This window comes from Varanus komodoensis, unplaced genomic scaffold (assembly GCF_004798865.1).
Source record: "Varanus komodoensis strain SLA01 unplaced genomic scaffold, ASM479886v1 scaffold13_3, whole genome shotgun sequence".
Taxonomy (NCBI): domain Eukaryota; kingdom Metazoa; phylum Chordata; class Lepidosauria; order Squamata; family Varanidae; genus Varanus; species Varanus komodoensis.
The window spans coordinates 13,050,905-13,064,031 of NW_025335409.1; the positions used below are offsets into that span (position 1 = coordinate 13,050,905).

The following is a 13,127-nucleotide window of genomic DNA, read 5'->3' on the forward strand; positions in this document are numbered from 1 at the left end:
GCCCTTATTTGAGCCTGTCCCAAATTGCTGAGATGCCCCTGGCACAACTTTACAGCCTGCAAATTCACAAGTCACGAATAGAGGTGGTCAGTAGTCCACAAGTTAAAATATTGTTTTGCTTTCTCTGAGTGCCCTTAATATGCCTATGAGCTGCTTTTATGATTCATGAAGAGCATAAGGCTGAGCACAAAAAACTGTCCCTCTTACAGCTGAAGTTTCTTGTGGCAATGAAAGTGGTCCTCTATAAAAAGTGTGAGATGTGATGGCTTCATTTATTGGAAGTATGATTTATAGAAACTTATCTACCAGGAGTATGCACTAACAACCAGATTTGTTTAACAGCCTAATTTGGAAAACAGTTCAATCTACCTCCAACTGATTTGTAGGCTGCCTGATTAGACTCAAAGACTGAATCAGATTTCAATTTGTGCCTCCCACTGATTATCACACTAAATCAACAAACAACTATAACTTGTTGCTGTTTAACAAGTACAGCATTTTTTTCTGTTAGGTGCTTCTAAATTTTCCTTTTTTTAAGGCAAACTCCCAGTAACATTTAAAAAAACATATACAGGATCAGATGAAACTTGCAGGTAGGCATAATCCCCATTCTTCAGGAATCAAGGTTCTGTAAAGTTTCAAATGAATAGATGCAGGGAGGTTTTTTGTATTTTTGGCAAGAGTAGCCTCTATAGTTTGGACATTTCCAGAAAGCCATACTTTGCATAGAATGGAATAGTACATTGCTGGTATGAAAATGGTGCTGTGCAGGCATAAAAACCATTACATACATCGAGGTATACTTTGCAGGAATGAAATTGGGAACTTATTCTGAGCAGATGTGCACAGAACTGAGCTGTGGGAAAGTGTCCGATTGGCATGAAACATATCCCATCCCACTCACTTTGTCTTGGTCCCACCTCATTTGTCTTTGGTCCCATCCATCCTACCCCTGTACCTTTCCTCCTACTCACTGCTGTAATATGCCTCTGAGACCCTTCCCAAATTGCACTTGGACTCGTGGACTAAAAAAGCTTCACTACACCTAAGTTCTCTGTGGGAAATTGATACGAAAAAGCCATACATCACATCAGTGACCCTAGCTAAGAAACCTGCCATGTTTGAAAAGAAAGGTGCAGTATTTCTTGTGGAACAGCAATCTTCAATTTGAGGGTGGATAAAATTATTACTTTCCCTTCCATCTTTCCATGATTTTTTCATTTTCTTTTTTTTAGAAATGTCTATGAAAATGGCAAATGTCAGGGAGTTGTCACTAGGCAAAAAATGTATACACTTTCAAAAAGACAGATGCAGGAATTAGGGAATTATGATAAAAAGTGGAATGTTTTTTGTTCTCTGTTCAGTTAGCACCAAAGTCACAGAAAGTACAATCAGAAAGGGTGGGAACTGGTAATGGTCATCCAGTGGCAGAGGTGGAAAGATCTGAACACCCAGCTTTTTTCAAGCAGACACCCATTGTTACCCCAACCCAGCTCCCACAGCTTCCGCAGTTCTCTGTGTTTGTGCTCTGAGGGAAAACCCCAGAAAAGATCACATAACACTGAAACAGCCCTATATTCTAATTTTGAAACATTCATGTTCCAGAGCACTGGTATTGGGGATCCCTGGTAAAATTGTCCACTGTGATTAGAAGCCTGAACTGTCATTCACAAAACTACACCACTCTCCTCACACCAGTGTTTTCCTTATATGACCAGACTGTCAAGAAATATGTCATTAGCATGAGTTCTGAGTGATTTGTTAACCACCCCAATCACCCAGCCTTGACAGGTTTGCATAAAATGCAAGCTGTGTCTGGCAAGCATCTTTAGAAAAGTTGATAGCAAGTGCCATGCACTGTATTATATGAATCAGGCCACTGAGTCGTTGTAACTTTCCTGGTGGAGTGAAGACCCACATTTAAATATTTCTCTGGATACAGGTTTCACAAAATCAAACTACATATCTTTTCTTACACAAAGATAAATGTGGAAAATGGCCAATTTAGATGATGACTAACACCAGAGGTAGGCGTTCTTAATAATTTGCTCCCTACTGCAGTCCCAATCAAGATCAGGAACCCAGTGCATTCCTAGTATTCACATATTCCAAAACGTAAGAAGAAAAAAGTAACATTCCTTTTAATGGATCCCTTTCTTTGGCAATAGAAACCTGGACTGGGACTACAGCAGAGCGCCAAAGATTAAAGCCACTGTATGTTCCATGCAAAGATCCCAAAGCAGACTGGGATTCCCAAGATTACCATTGTATAAGGAAAAAAAGATCAAGCTGCTAGCTACCTCTTAAACCATGACCTACAGATTGGCTCCTTTTCCTGTGAACATTGCTGGATATAAATTTACTTTGTTTCCCAGTTTATTTCCCTTTGGCAATCCAACCTTTAACTACCCATCAGGGTATACATCCAACATGTAGAGTGTTTCCTTATCACAATATATGAAAAGGAACTGAAACTTACAGAATTAAATTCCCCCAAAATTAGACTATGGAATAAAAAAAGGTAACCTGACCTACTTAGTTGACTTTCCTAAGCAATAGCCACAGTATTCCACTATATGATATCATCCAGTTCTGAGCTAACAGGATCCCTGCCTCATAATAAATTGTTAACATGAGGCCTAGAAGCACCAGAGAAAATAAGGATAGAAAAACACTGAATAGCTACCCATTCTCTGAACATCGTCCATCTTGCGCATTAAATGAGGCAGAGATCCTGCGAAAAAAACAGTATGCAATCACAGAATTAAAGTATTTCTTATAACTTGTTTTAACAAGGGGTGGATGATGATCATCATTAGTAATGAATACTGATAACCACATGGCAGAATAGGTACCTTACATAGAGAAATTCTTCCCAGAAAGGAATGGGGAGCTGGCATAAATGTAGGGGAAACCAGAGCAAACACATAAATACTGAGAGATTGTAGAGCAAGGGCAGGTGAGTGTGAGATGGAAGTTTGGAGTTATCAGGAATGCATCTTCATAGACATGGATGCCTATTGTAGCTTACTTTGATCATTTGAACATTTAAGTGGGAATATGATCTTTTTGCAGTAGCAATTTTTACTTGATCTTCTGAGGCCCAATCCTGCACTCTGAACCAGATTAATCATCTGGAACTTGGAGGACAGCAATATGCTAATAACTGTGTTAACCTGAAAACTACCGTAATGGCTGTATTACTTATTTGCTACCTATATCTGAGTAAATTAAATCATAGATCTCAATTGAGCAATTGAGCTTCAATATACACACCATTTAACCTGCCACATTTACTTTTAAACCAGACTACTTTCTCCATGTTATATTTTTAGGTTTGGGGATGCTAAACTATGTAAATGCAAACATACACCACTTTCAGAGGTTTATGGATCATAGCACAAACTGGATCTTTCACAAATTTCATTCTGGTTATTTTCATATGACCTTCCTTTAACCAGTTTGTACTGAGGTGTTAGAATTTTGTATATAATAGCATCTATGAAAAGTATTTAATATATTACTTTGGATCCACTGCCCCAAAACATAGACAGTGCTTCATCAATAGATGCATAGTGGAAAAAGCATGAGAGTGAACACTTACCCTTTGGGTTGGCTCTCAAACTCTTCTGCCCATTGCTCTGGAGCATCTTCACTGGAAAGATCCACATCTCGGGTTGTGGCAAAATTTAACTCACTGCCTTCAGTGCCATGAAAATAAATTGCATTCCCATCTGACTGACAGCTATGCTGCAGATTAAAGAAACACACAGGAGATGGCTAGTAAGTTGATTTTGTAACAGTAGTTTCTACAATTCTGAGAAAACCATTAAATTTAGTTGCTGGCTGATTGCAGCAGCTAAATCAAAAACAGAAAGACCGTAAGTATTTAATTCTTATTTATTTCATAGATTACCCTTCTACCAAAAAGTAGCTTAAAAACCAATTTAAAATAGATAAAAACAATAAAACAATTATGATACAGTAACAACAACTCATAGCAGTCACAAAATAAAACTTTCAGACCTGCCTATAGGCCAAAAGCATCCACTAGCAAAACCAGCCTTCCTTGGAAAAGAATTCCACAACCTGGCAATAGCCAACCAAGACCCTTTCTTGTGTTCTCACCAAAAACACCTTTGATGGGGAAAGTCGTGAAAAGGGTTCCTTCGGAACATCATAAAGGCTTGGTGGGCTCATATGTGAGAAGGATAACTTTCAAGTAGCATTATCTCAAACCATATACAGTTTTATAGGTCATAACAAGCACTTTGTAATCCATTCAGTAACAGGCTGGTAGTCAGTGAAATTGCTGAAATAAGGGAGTCACACGCTTCCTGTAACCAGCATTCTGTACCAGCTGATGTTTTGAACCGTTTCTAAGGGCAGGTTCTTGTTAAGCATGTTATAGCAATCCAAACAGGATGCAACTAAGGCATGTGTGCGCATGGCCAGATCAGACATATCAAGGAATGGGCACAGTTGAGGCTCAACTCTTCAACCTTCTTCTTGGCCACCACCAAGAACTGGCCCTCTAGGTCCCTGGACGGGTCCAAGAGAACATTGAAACTATAAACCTATCTAGTACTGCTTGAATTCCTATTCCCTGATCAGCCTTTTGACCAACCAGGAGCACTTCTGTATTGTTTGGATTAATCTTCAGTTTATTTGCACTCAATCCAGTTCATGACATGAGACACCAATATAGAACTAGAACAGCAGCTTTGGATTTAGAGAGAGAGAATTAGGTACCATCAGTGTATTGGTGGCATCAGACCTTAAAACTCCAGACATTCTCTTGCATCAGCTTCATATATGCTGCCCACAACAACACAACTATATATTCTTCCACCTTCAGGTCCCCAGCATCCCAAATCCCCGCTGAATAAGCGGGCCAAAATATTAATTGGGACAGATTGATTGTTGCCATGGAAGCCATGAAGTTCTAAGCCATTCACAACAATATGGCCTCAATCTGTATGTTGAAGCACCTAAGTACAAGAAGTTGCACAGATTCCAGCACCAACCTCAAGGCCACCACTGCTAGTTCAGGAAAGGAAACAGCTGGATTATGGATCAGGCAATACACCCATACTGCCCTAACATTCATGTTCATTTACACACTTGAAACTGGAACACTGTGTAGTGGGGCATCCGGACATGGGTACTGACTCCATTCCATCTCCCTCCAGGGAGAACCCAAATAGGCAAAACTGGGGGAGATGCACTCCCCCAGTCTCTCGTCTTTGAACAATTCATAATTATTCAAGCATTGTCAGGATCCAATCACCTTTAGGGTTACTCCCAACATACTCCTCATCTTTATTAAAAGTCTTAGAGAAATGTTTTAAAGATGTTTATGACTATCAAAGCAAATGGCTCTATAGTATAGTAAATATTGTGTTAAAACACATATTAAATGATGTTTAGATCACATATAATAATGCCCTTCCAAATTAAATGTACATCACAAAATTACCTTGCATTCTGTTCTGCAATTTATGTGTATCTAACTTGGGCTCTTGCAACAATGTGGCAAGACTTAATTGTGGGGTACAAATATATCCCCATACTGCACAAAATCACCTTGAAACTGAAGTCTGGACTACCCAAATATGTATCTTTCCACCAGAATATTCCAGTCCAGCCTCTCTTAACCAGGGTTCCCTGGAACCCAAAGGTTCCATGAAAGGTTGCTGTGGGTTCCACAAGACAGCATGAATTCACACAGTGTATTTTCACATTCATGAATGCATGTTTTTATAATAAACACGAGTAATTTGATTCAATGATCTTAATAGCATAATGTTTAAATTAATTGGAAACAAGTGTATCTATGTTGAAATAAATAGTACATTGTAGTCATTTTCATATTCTGTGATAATTTGTGGGTGGAGCAAAGGAAGCAGACATGAATGGGTGACCAGGATTTTGTGGTTCGCAAGGCTGTCATGGAGAAATACTTTGCATGGCACTGAGCTGTGCAGTAGTCATATTATTTCAACTTTGAATATCTTCTTCATTTGAAGATGTTTCTGGCAGCTTTGCTATTGGTGTGAACACTGCACACTGGCCATTAATTTCCATGTAAATAGCACTAATTAAGATCAATTTACAGCCTTTACTTACATGAAATCCAGTCTATTTCCATAAGTTTTTAAGCAGGGGTTGCCCGAGGCATGAACATTATTTCATGGTTCCTCCAAGGTAAAAAGATTGAGAAAGGCTAGTCCTATCAGACACCATTAATTAATCATGCCTCATCTGGGACACTGTAGAAACATGTTCATGTTAAATCCCAGTTTTTCCAGCAAAGCATGAAATAATTTATAAGGTCAGATAGGAAAACATCTTCCCTCAAGTTTGGAAAATGTAAATAAGCCCCATGCTAGTCAACATCACCAATCAAAAAAATACTGGGAAACTCTCTGGAAAACAGCCTAGGAATCACTTTGCTTTTCATCTCAAAAGCACCTTCCTAAACAAGATATTACTAAGGATAATCTCAGGTCTTTTGGTGTGGATCTTTGACAACTTTTTCCCTTTTAAATCAGTGGTGATCTGAATGTTGTAAATCTGATTTGCAGTAGATCAGAGAAATATAATGCTAGCAGGAGAAAGCGTTCCAAAGCAAATATTATAGCAGGAGAAGCCATACAGTCATTTTAACCGCAAAAAGGAAGGAAGGTTTTCTTCCCTCAACTTGGTAACTTTCACAAACATGTCATTTCATGTTGTTTACCACGTGGAATTCAAAAAACAGCAGCAAAAGATTTAGAGGTTCTTACCCAAAATAGGAAGCAGCATCCCTTTATATTCAGAAGGGGCATACTGATCCTGAGAGTAGTAATGCCCCTGGACTCTTATGAGTTGGAATGCAATAATACAGTAAAGTGTTTAATTAAAGCTCTACTAAATCAGTGCGACTATATAAATAAATATATAGCACTCTACTGGAATAAGGGGACAATCCTATGCATTCTTAGATGGAAAAAAGTCGTCTAAGTGCCAGCATGCTCAAGCCAGCCATTCTTTTCTGTCTAAACATATGTAGGTTGCTCTCTAAATGACTACATTCCAAATTATGCCTGTCGGGTTGGTTCGCATACATAGATCATTAGTACTAGTACTACTGATTGAAAAGTTGCCGTTGTGATTAGGTGACAAAATAAATATATTTGAATCAGTGTCACCAAGTGCATACATGGTTCACAGTTTAAGGCTTTGTGAATTTAGCAAAGGCTCACTGGAAGCTGCAACTGCCCTTGATTGAACAGTTGTGTGAATGAACTTTGTGATGTCTCCTTTATTTCAGTCTGAACAGGCATGGCATCCTTTCTGGAGTGGAGAACTGGGAAAAGAGGCAAAATTACCAGTCCAAGTCCACACAGAAATTCATAGTAGATTTTGGAACACATTATGGATCTTAATAGTTTGTCGATCCTGCTGGGCCACTGTGCTTCTTACATTAAATTTTTACATATGCAGTAGAGTAGAATACTAGCTCTACAACAGTGCCAAGGGGACACATAACACTTTCTCCATATTAAAGGAGGGTAGTGAAACTGGTGAAATATAGAGTGACCTCTTTTCAGGCACAAAAATTCATTATGGACAGATAGAAGTGCATTACATGAATGCTTTGAAATCTCATCCTTCTTTCCTTATTTACGCTCATAGCTTTAAATCAATAAGCATTTTTGTCATCACTGTTTCCCTCCGCTGTATAGTTTCTCACTGCCTGACAGGCAGAACACAGTGTAACTAGGCGATGCAGTTTTGGCAGTCAGAGATGGATCAACAGGAAACATCCATGTGAAATTCCTCAGTCTAATAGATTTTGAGCTTCAGATGTGGGTCACATCTTCTTGACTTTGCTCCCTAGTTAGTAAGTTCTCCTCTAACAACATTTAATTAGACCTTAAAAAAAATCAAAGATGAACATTGACGCACCTCTCCCTAATATCTCTCAGTGGCCTAATGGTCATGATGATTCTTTCAGACAGCTGTAGCTTCACAATTTCCTTTTTGGGCACTCTGGTAACACTGCAATGAGTGTAACAAGCATTTGGGCAATGCCAGCTTGCAAAGGGCTGGTGGCAGATGGAACAAAATCTGCCCAGTGAGCTTGCACCTTTACATGAGTGGAGAGTCATCAATTTCCTCCATTAAGAAGTTGTCACTCAGCCCACCCAGCTGGAAAAGAGAGTGTTTTGTTTTGTTTTTTAACAGTCAGGCTAGCTGGTTGCATAAAATACAATTGCACTTTAAAACTAAAGCTAAACTACCATTTGTGGCAAACTGAAACTACTCTGTTCTGACAGCGGCCAATTTTTTAATGACTGTAATATTTTAAGTGATTATTTTTGCCACTTCAGATAGCTCCTTAGAGAGAAGAGAGAGGTTTTTTTAATTAAAACCTAGGCAGTGCAAACAGATTAGATACGAGAAGGAAAGAAAAATTAGGATAGAGAAAATTAATTAAAATTGCATTGTCTGCAGAGTCATAAATTAGATATTGTGACTTGCTGGGAATGAGTTATGCTAGTGCCTGGAATTTTTAGATTTTTAACACTGCAATTTTATACTCCCTTACCTGGAAGCAAGTCTTACTAGACTGGATGGGACTCATTTCTAAATACACATGTACCGGATTGATAGCAGATTGATAGAAGGATCCAGTGTTGATAAACTGGAATTTATGCACAGTAACACACTTAATAGCTATTGCCATAATTCAGAATTAAGTGGTTACAGACTTCTGAATATGAGGTGGCTCACTATGACACTCTTTCCATAATTAAAAACACCCAGGTAGGATTACAAACTGCTCTGCATGTAACAAATCAAGTTTTTAATTATTTTCCCCATGTTAGATTTATACACAATTTAACCCTGGTTATAAAGCTGAAATATTGGAGGCAAAAATAAATGGCTACTAATTCTGCATTATCCCATTCAATCACATGTTATATGAAGGCCATTTGAAGCTATAGCTCAATTAGGCCCACTGGGGAAAGGCTACAGCTCTATGATAGAGAACATGCTTTGCGTGCAGACGGTCACAAGGTCAAGCATCAGCATCTCAGTGCAGTGCTGGAAAAACATTTTCCTAAAATCCTGCAGAGCTTCTGCCAGGAAGCATCATTAATACTTGTTTAGATGGACCAGAGGTCTAGCTGAGTAGAAAGCAGCTTTCTATATCCCTATGGTCTATGTGACATCTGTTCTGTGTGTGTGTTGTTACATATGAAGAGGGTGCATTTGCTATTAAGCATTTAATACTGTACATTGTCACTAAATTCAAAACATTAGAAAGTTTTTATCATTTGACCATCATTCACAGGAATGTTTCAATACTTATTGTATCCATGTCAATTGTTATTTGAACCTCAAAGCCAGTCAACCTGCTGATAATAACTCCAAGTCAGAATCTCAAGGCTTTCCAGCCCGCCAAAACAGAACCTAAGGAAGATCTTTCCACAGGAGGGGCAGGGAGGGTACCTGCGCAGGTGCAAACAAGGAGTGCTTGAAGCATAATCCTTTGCATGCTTGCTGATTTCAACCTGCTAATGACTTTCAAGGCTGTCCCCTGCCCCCAAGTCACAAATAATTCCAGGCTAGTGAAAGAAACCTTAAAAGCAACAACAACAACCACTCATAATCAACCCAGGAGCCAATTTACAAGAAAGAATGTGTGTAGAGAGTGAATGGAAATTAGCACCTAGTTCTTATACATTCTTATCTGCAAATTCCTCTCCCTCGTCTTACAAGGAAAACACACACAGTCTGTAGTTGCAAACTAATTTGGTTCTGGATTTTAGCCCTATCACACATTCAAGGATCCGATGGAGAGGCTAAGTGCATGAACCCTGCCCTCAACACGTGTGCCTTCTCTGCCTCTGTGCTCCCTCTTAAGTGGAACGTGATTAGAATCCCGTCATAACTTCCCACACAGCACAGCAAGTGGGTGGGGTTGACATACATGCTGCCTCCACACTTCATGTCCATACACATGAATGGGGCTAATCTCAGATGGATTTCTTGCTGTCCCTGGGAGCTCTCCCTGCAGACTCTGAATTTCACCTTTCTACCTGCTCCTTTATGCTTTATCCTGCTGCTAGTTTCTTTGCCCCACGCTCCACAGGTACTCATCCCAGCAAGAAGAGGTCAAGTGAATTCATTTGACCCTGGTAAGTGAAATATAGCATATAAAAAGGAGCACATGGTTTTCTGCAGAAGGTGTGTCCATCCCTAGTGCCATTGTGAGGATGCATCTTTGTAAACATCCTAAAATGGTTGCATATCTTTTAAAACACCCTGAAGATTTCTTTAAATAAGTTCTTAAATATTTCTTAATTATCCCCTCCACATCTCCCTTCCTAGTATGAGTGCTCTCTAAACTTATTGAACACTGCAGCTGCTTTAATCAAGGCCCACTGGATCCAGCCACCTTGGAGCTTGCCAGCAGTGAATGGCCCGTTTATCTACATTATACCACTGATTTTTCTTAGTTGTTTTAGAGGGTGTGAGTTGTGTCATGGCAGATGGAGCCTGAGCATTAGGGGAAGCTATACCAAAATGAAATGTCTATATGGAATTCAGTTAAACAAAAAGATCCAAGCTCTACACTATACCAGGTGTAATATGGACAAATGTCAGATGGGGATTAGATTGACAAACTCATTTAATTTATCCTCTAAAACCGTATGCAAGCTTAGAGAGATGAAAGGTTAGTAAACCAATCCACTCTCCTATCTGGCATATGCATTTTTTTATTCTGTTGGTTTTGAAAAAAGAATTTTGACAAGCATTTTATGAGACTTAGTACATCTCTAATCTCTAATTCACCCACTTTTGCTATAAGCTTTAGCCAGAGTTGCATGCAATCGCTAAACAAGAGCAATTCAACTAAACAAAGCTAAGCTCTACTTGTTATACATTTATACTCTGCTAAGGTTTAGCTCTCTATATGGCTGCATATGCCTCAGAAGGCATGAAAAAATTAAGGCATTATAAAATAAAAGGTATTATGAAGGGATTTAGTCAAAGAAATTATAGAAACAGACAAGGCTGGAAAAATCGGATTTCAAAATTTCATGTGCTAAATATTTTGATTGATTCACACAGCTTTAAATGCTTGTTACAACAATATACTATGCATAGCGTGAAAAACCCAGCATAAAAGGGCTATATGTTGCTGCAATACTATTCAGAGACCACAAGCTGAGAAATTGTATAGGAAAAAAGAAAAAAGTCACACTGCATTGTAGGCCACATCTGTTCCCTCCAAACTTGCCAAAAACATTACCAATAGCATTAATGAATCTTGACAAGACGGTGAGATTTATTTATTTATTTTTGTATCTACAACCAAGAATAATTCTTTATCTATGAATGCTCTGTCTCTGTGCTTCACAGATAGTGAAGTCCATAGCTGTGCCTTCATGTGAGTTCATAATAGAACAAATGAAGTGTTTGCTGTGGCTACAATCTTATGGCATTTGGTCAACACTGACTACATGCATTCTGTACCCAAACCCTCCCAACCAGTACAAACAAGCAAATCATATTTGGAGGGGAGGGGAGGGACCTGACAACCCTTTGTTTGAGGCAACTTTTCTCAAGTCCCTTTTTTTTAGGGTCACTGTCCTAGAAGGCTAAAGCCTTTTTGAAGAAGATGTTTCCTGGCTTATAAAATCTGCTGGGGTAGAGCTTCTGGATGATGAAGATTATGAATACTTCTCTAAGGAAAGATGGTAAACAATATGTAGGAATCTGGGGGAACAGTCTTCATTAGATTCCACAGAACTGAATAATTAACTATCTAAAACATACTACTCTGGGGAAAGATACTCAACCATGTGGTGGTAGCACAGTTCTGAGTTTTCTTGGAAAAAACTGATTATCTAGGATCAGAGGAAAACAATTATTTATTTATTTAGAAAGCTTCTATGCCGCCCTATTTGCCAATGCCTTGGGGCGGCTCACAATAATAAATAAGGACAGTATAAAACAATATAATATGAGTTGACCTGGCCTGAAAAATAAAATAAATAAATAATATTAACAATTAAAATAGCGTTTGAATAAAAAGGTCTTTGCCTGGCGCCGAAAAACAAATAACAACGGTGCCAGGCAGACCTCTCTGGGGAGTGCATTCCATAGATTGGGTGCCACCACAGAGAAAGCCCTCCCTCCAAGTACTTACTCTCCTAATATTCTTCACGGAGGGTTCCCAGAGAAGGGCCTCTCCCGCCGATCTCAGGGGGAGGCCGGGCATATATGGATGTAAGCGCTCCTTCAGGTAACCAGGACCCAAGCCGTTTAGGGTTTTATAGGTTATAACCAACACCTTGAATTGGGCCCGGACTTCAATGGGGAGCCAGTGAAGCTGACGGAGAACTGGAGTCATGTGAACATAACGCCCAGTCCCCGTCAGCAGCCTGGCAGCTCTATTTTGAACCAATTGAAGTATCCGGACCGTCTTCAAGGGCAGCCCCACATAAAGTGTGTTACAGAAGTCAAGTCGGGAAGTCACCAACGCGTGTGTCACCATCGCCAGGCAGTCGTCCTCCAGGTAGGGATGCAGCTGATGGATCAGTTGAAGCTGAAAGAAAGCGCTCCTCACCACTGCTGTCACCTGAGCTTCCAGTGAAAGCTCTGAGTCGAGGAGCACTCCCAAGCTGCAGACCTTGTCCCTAAGAGGGAGTGCAACCCCAATCAGGACCAGGTCAAATCCACCCTCTCCGAAGCCCGATCCGCCAACCAACAGGACCTCCGTCTTGTCTGGATTGAGCTTCAGTTTATTGGCTCTCATCCAGCCCATTACCTGGATTGGTAGAAAACGAGAGGCAGAGCTGGGTATCATCAGCATACTGATGATTCCGCAGCCCACACCTCCTGATGACCTCCCCCAACGGTTTCATGTAGATGTTAAATAGCAAGGGGGACAAAATGGAACCCTGTGGAACTCCATGGCATAGCTGCCATGGCACAGAGCCATAGTCCCCCAGAATCACCTTCTGGAATTGGCCATTGAGATAGGAGCAGAACCACTGCAAAGCAGTGCTTCTGACCCCCAATCCTGCAAGCCTATCCAGAAGGATACCATGGTCGATGGTATC

At 39.9% G+C, this 13,127-nt stretch overlaps 1 protein-coding gene across 1 annotated transcript in view; it reads right to left on the bottom strand.

Moving 5' to 3' along the window:
• RELN (reelin) overlaps nt 1-13,127 on the bottom strand; it is a 284,110-nt gene that overhangs the window by 159,197 nt on the left and 111,786 nt on the right. Inside the window, 1 exon segment of the mRNA XM_044423494.1 lies at nt 3,605-3,750. Within this exon segment, the coding sequence (XP_044279429.1) occupies nt 3,605-3,750 (146 nt within the window).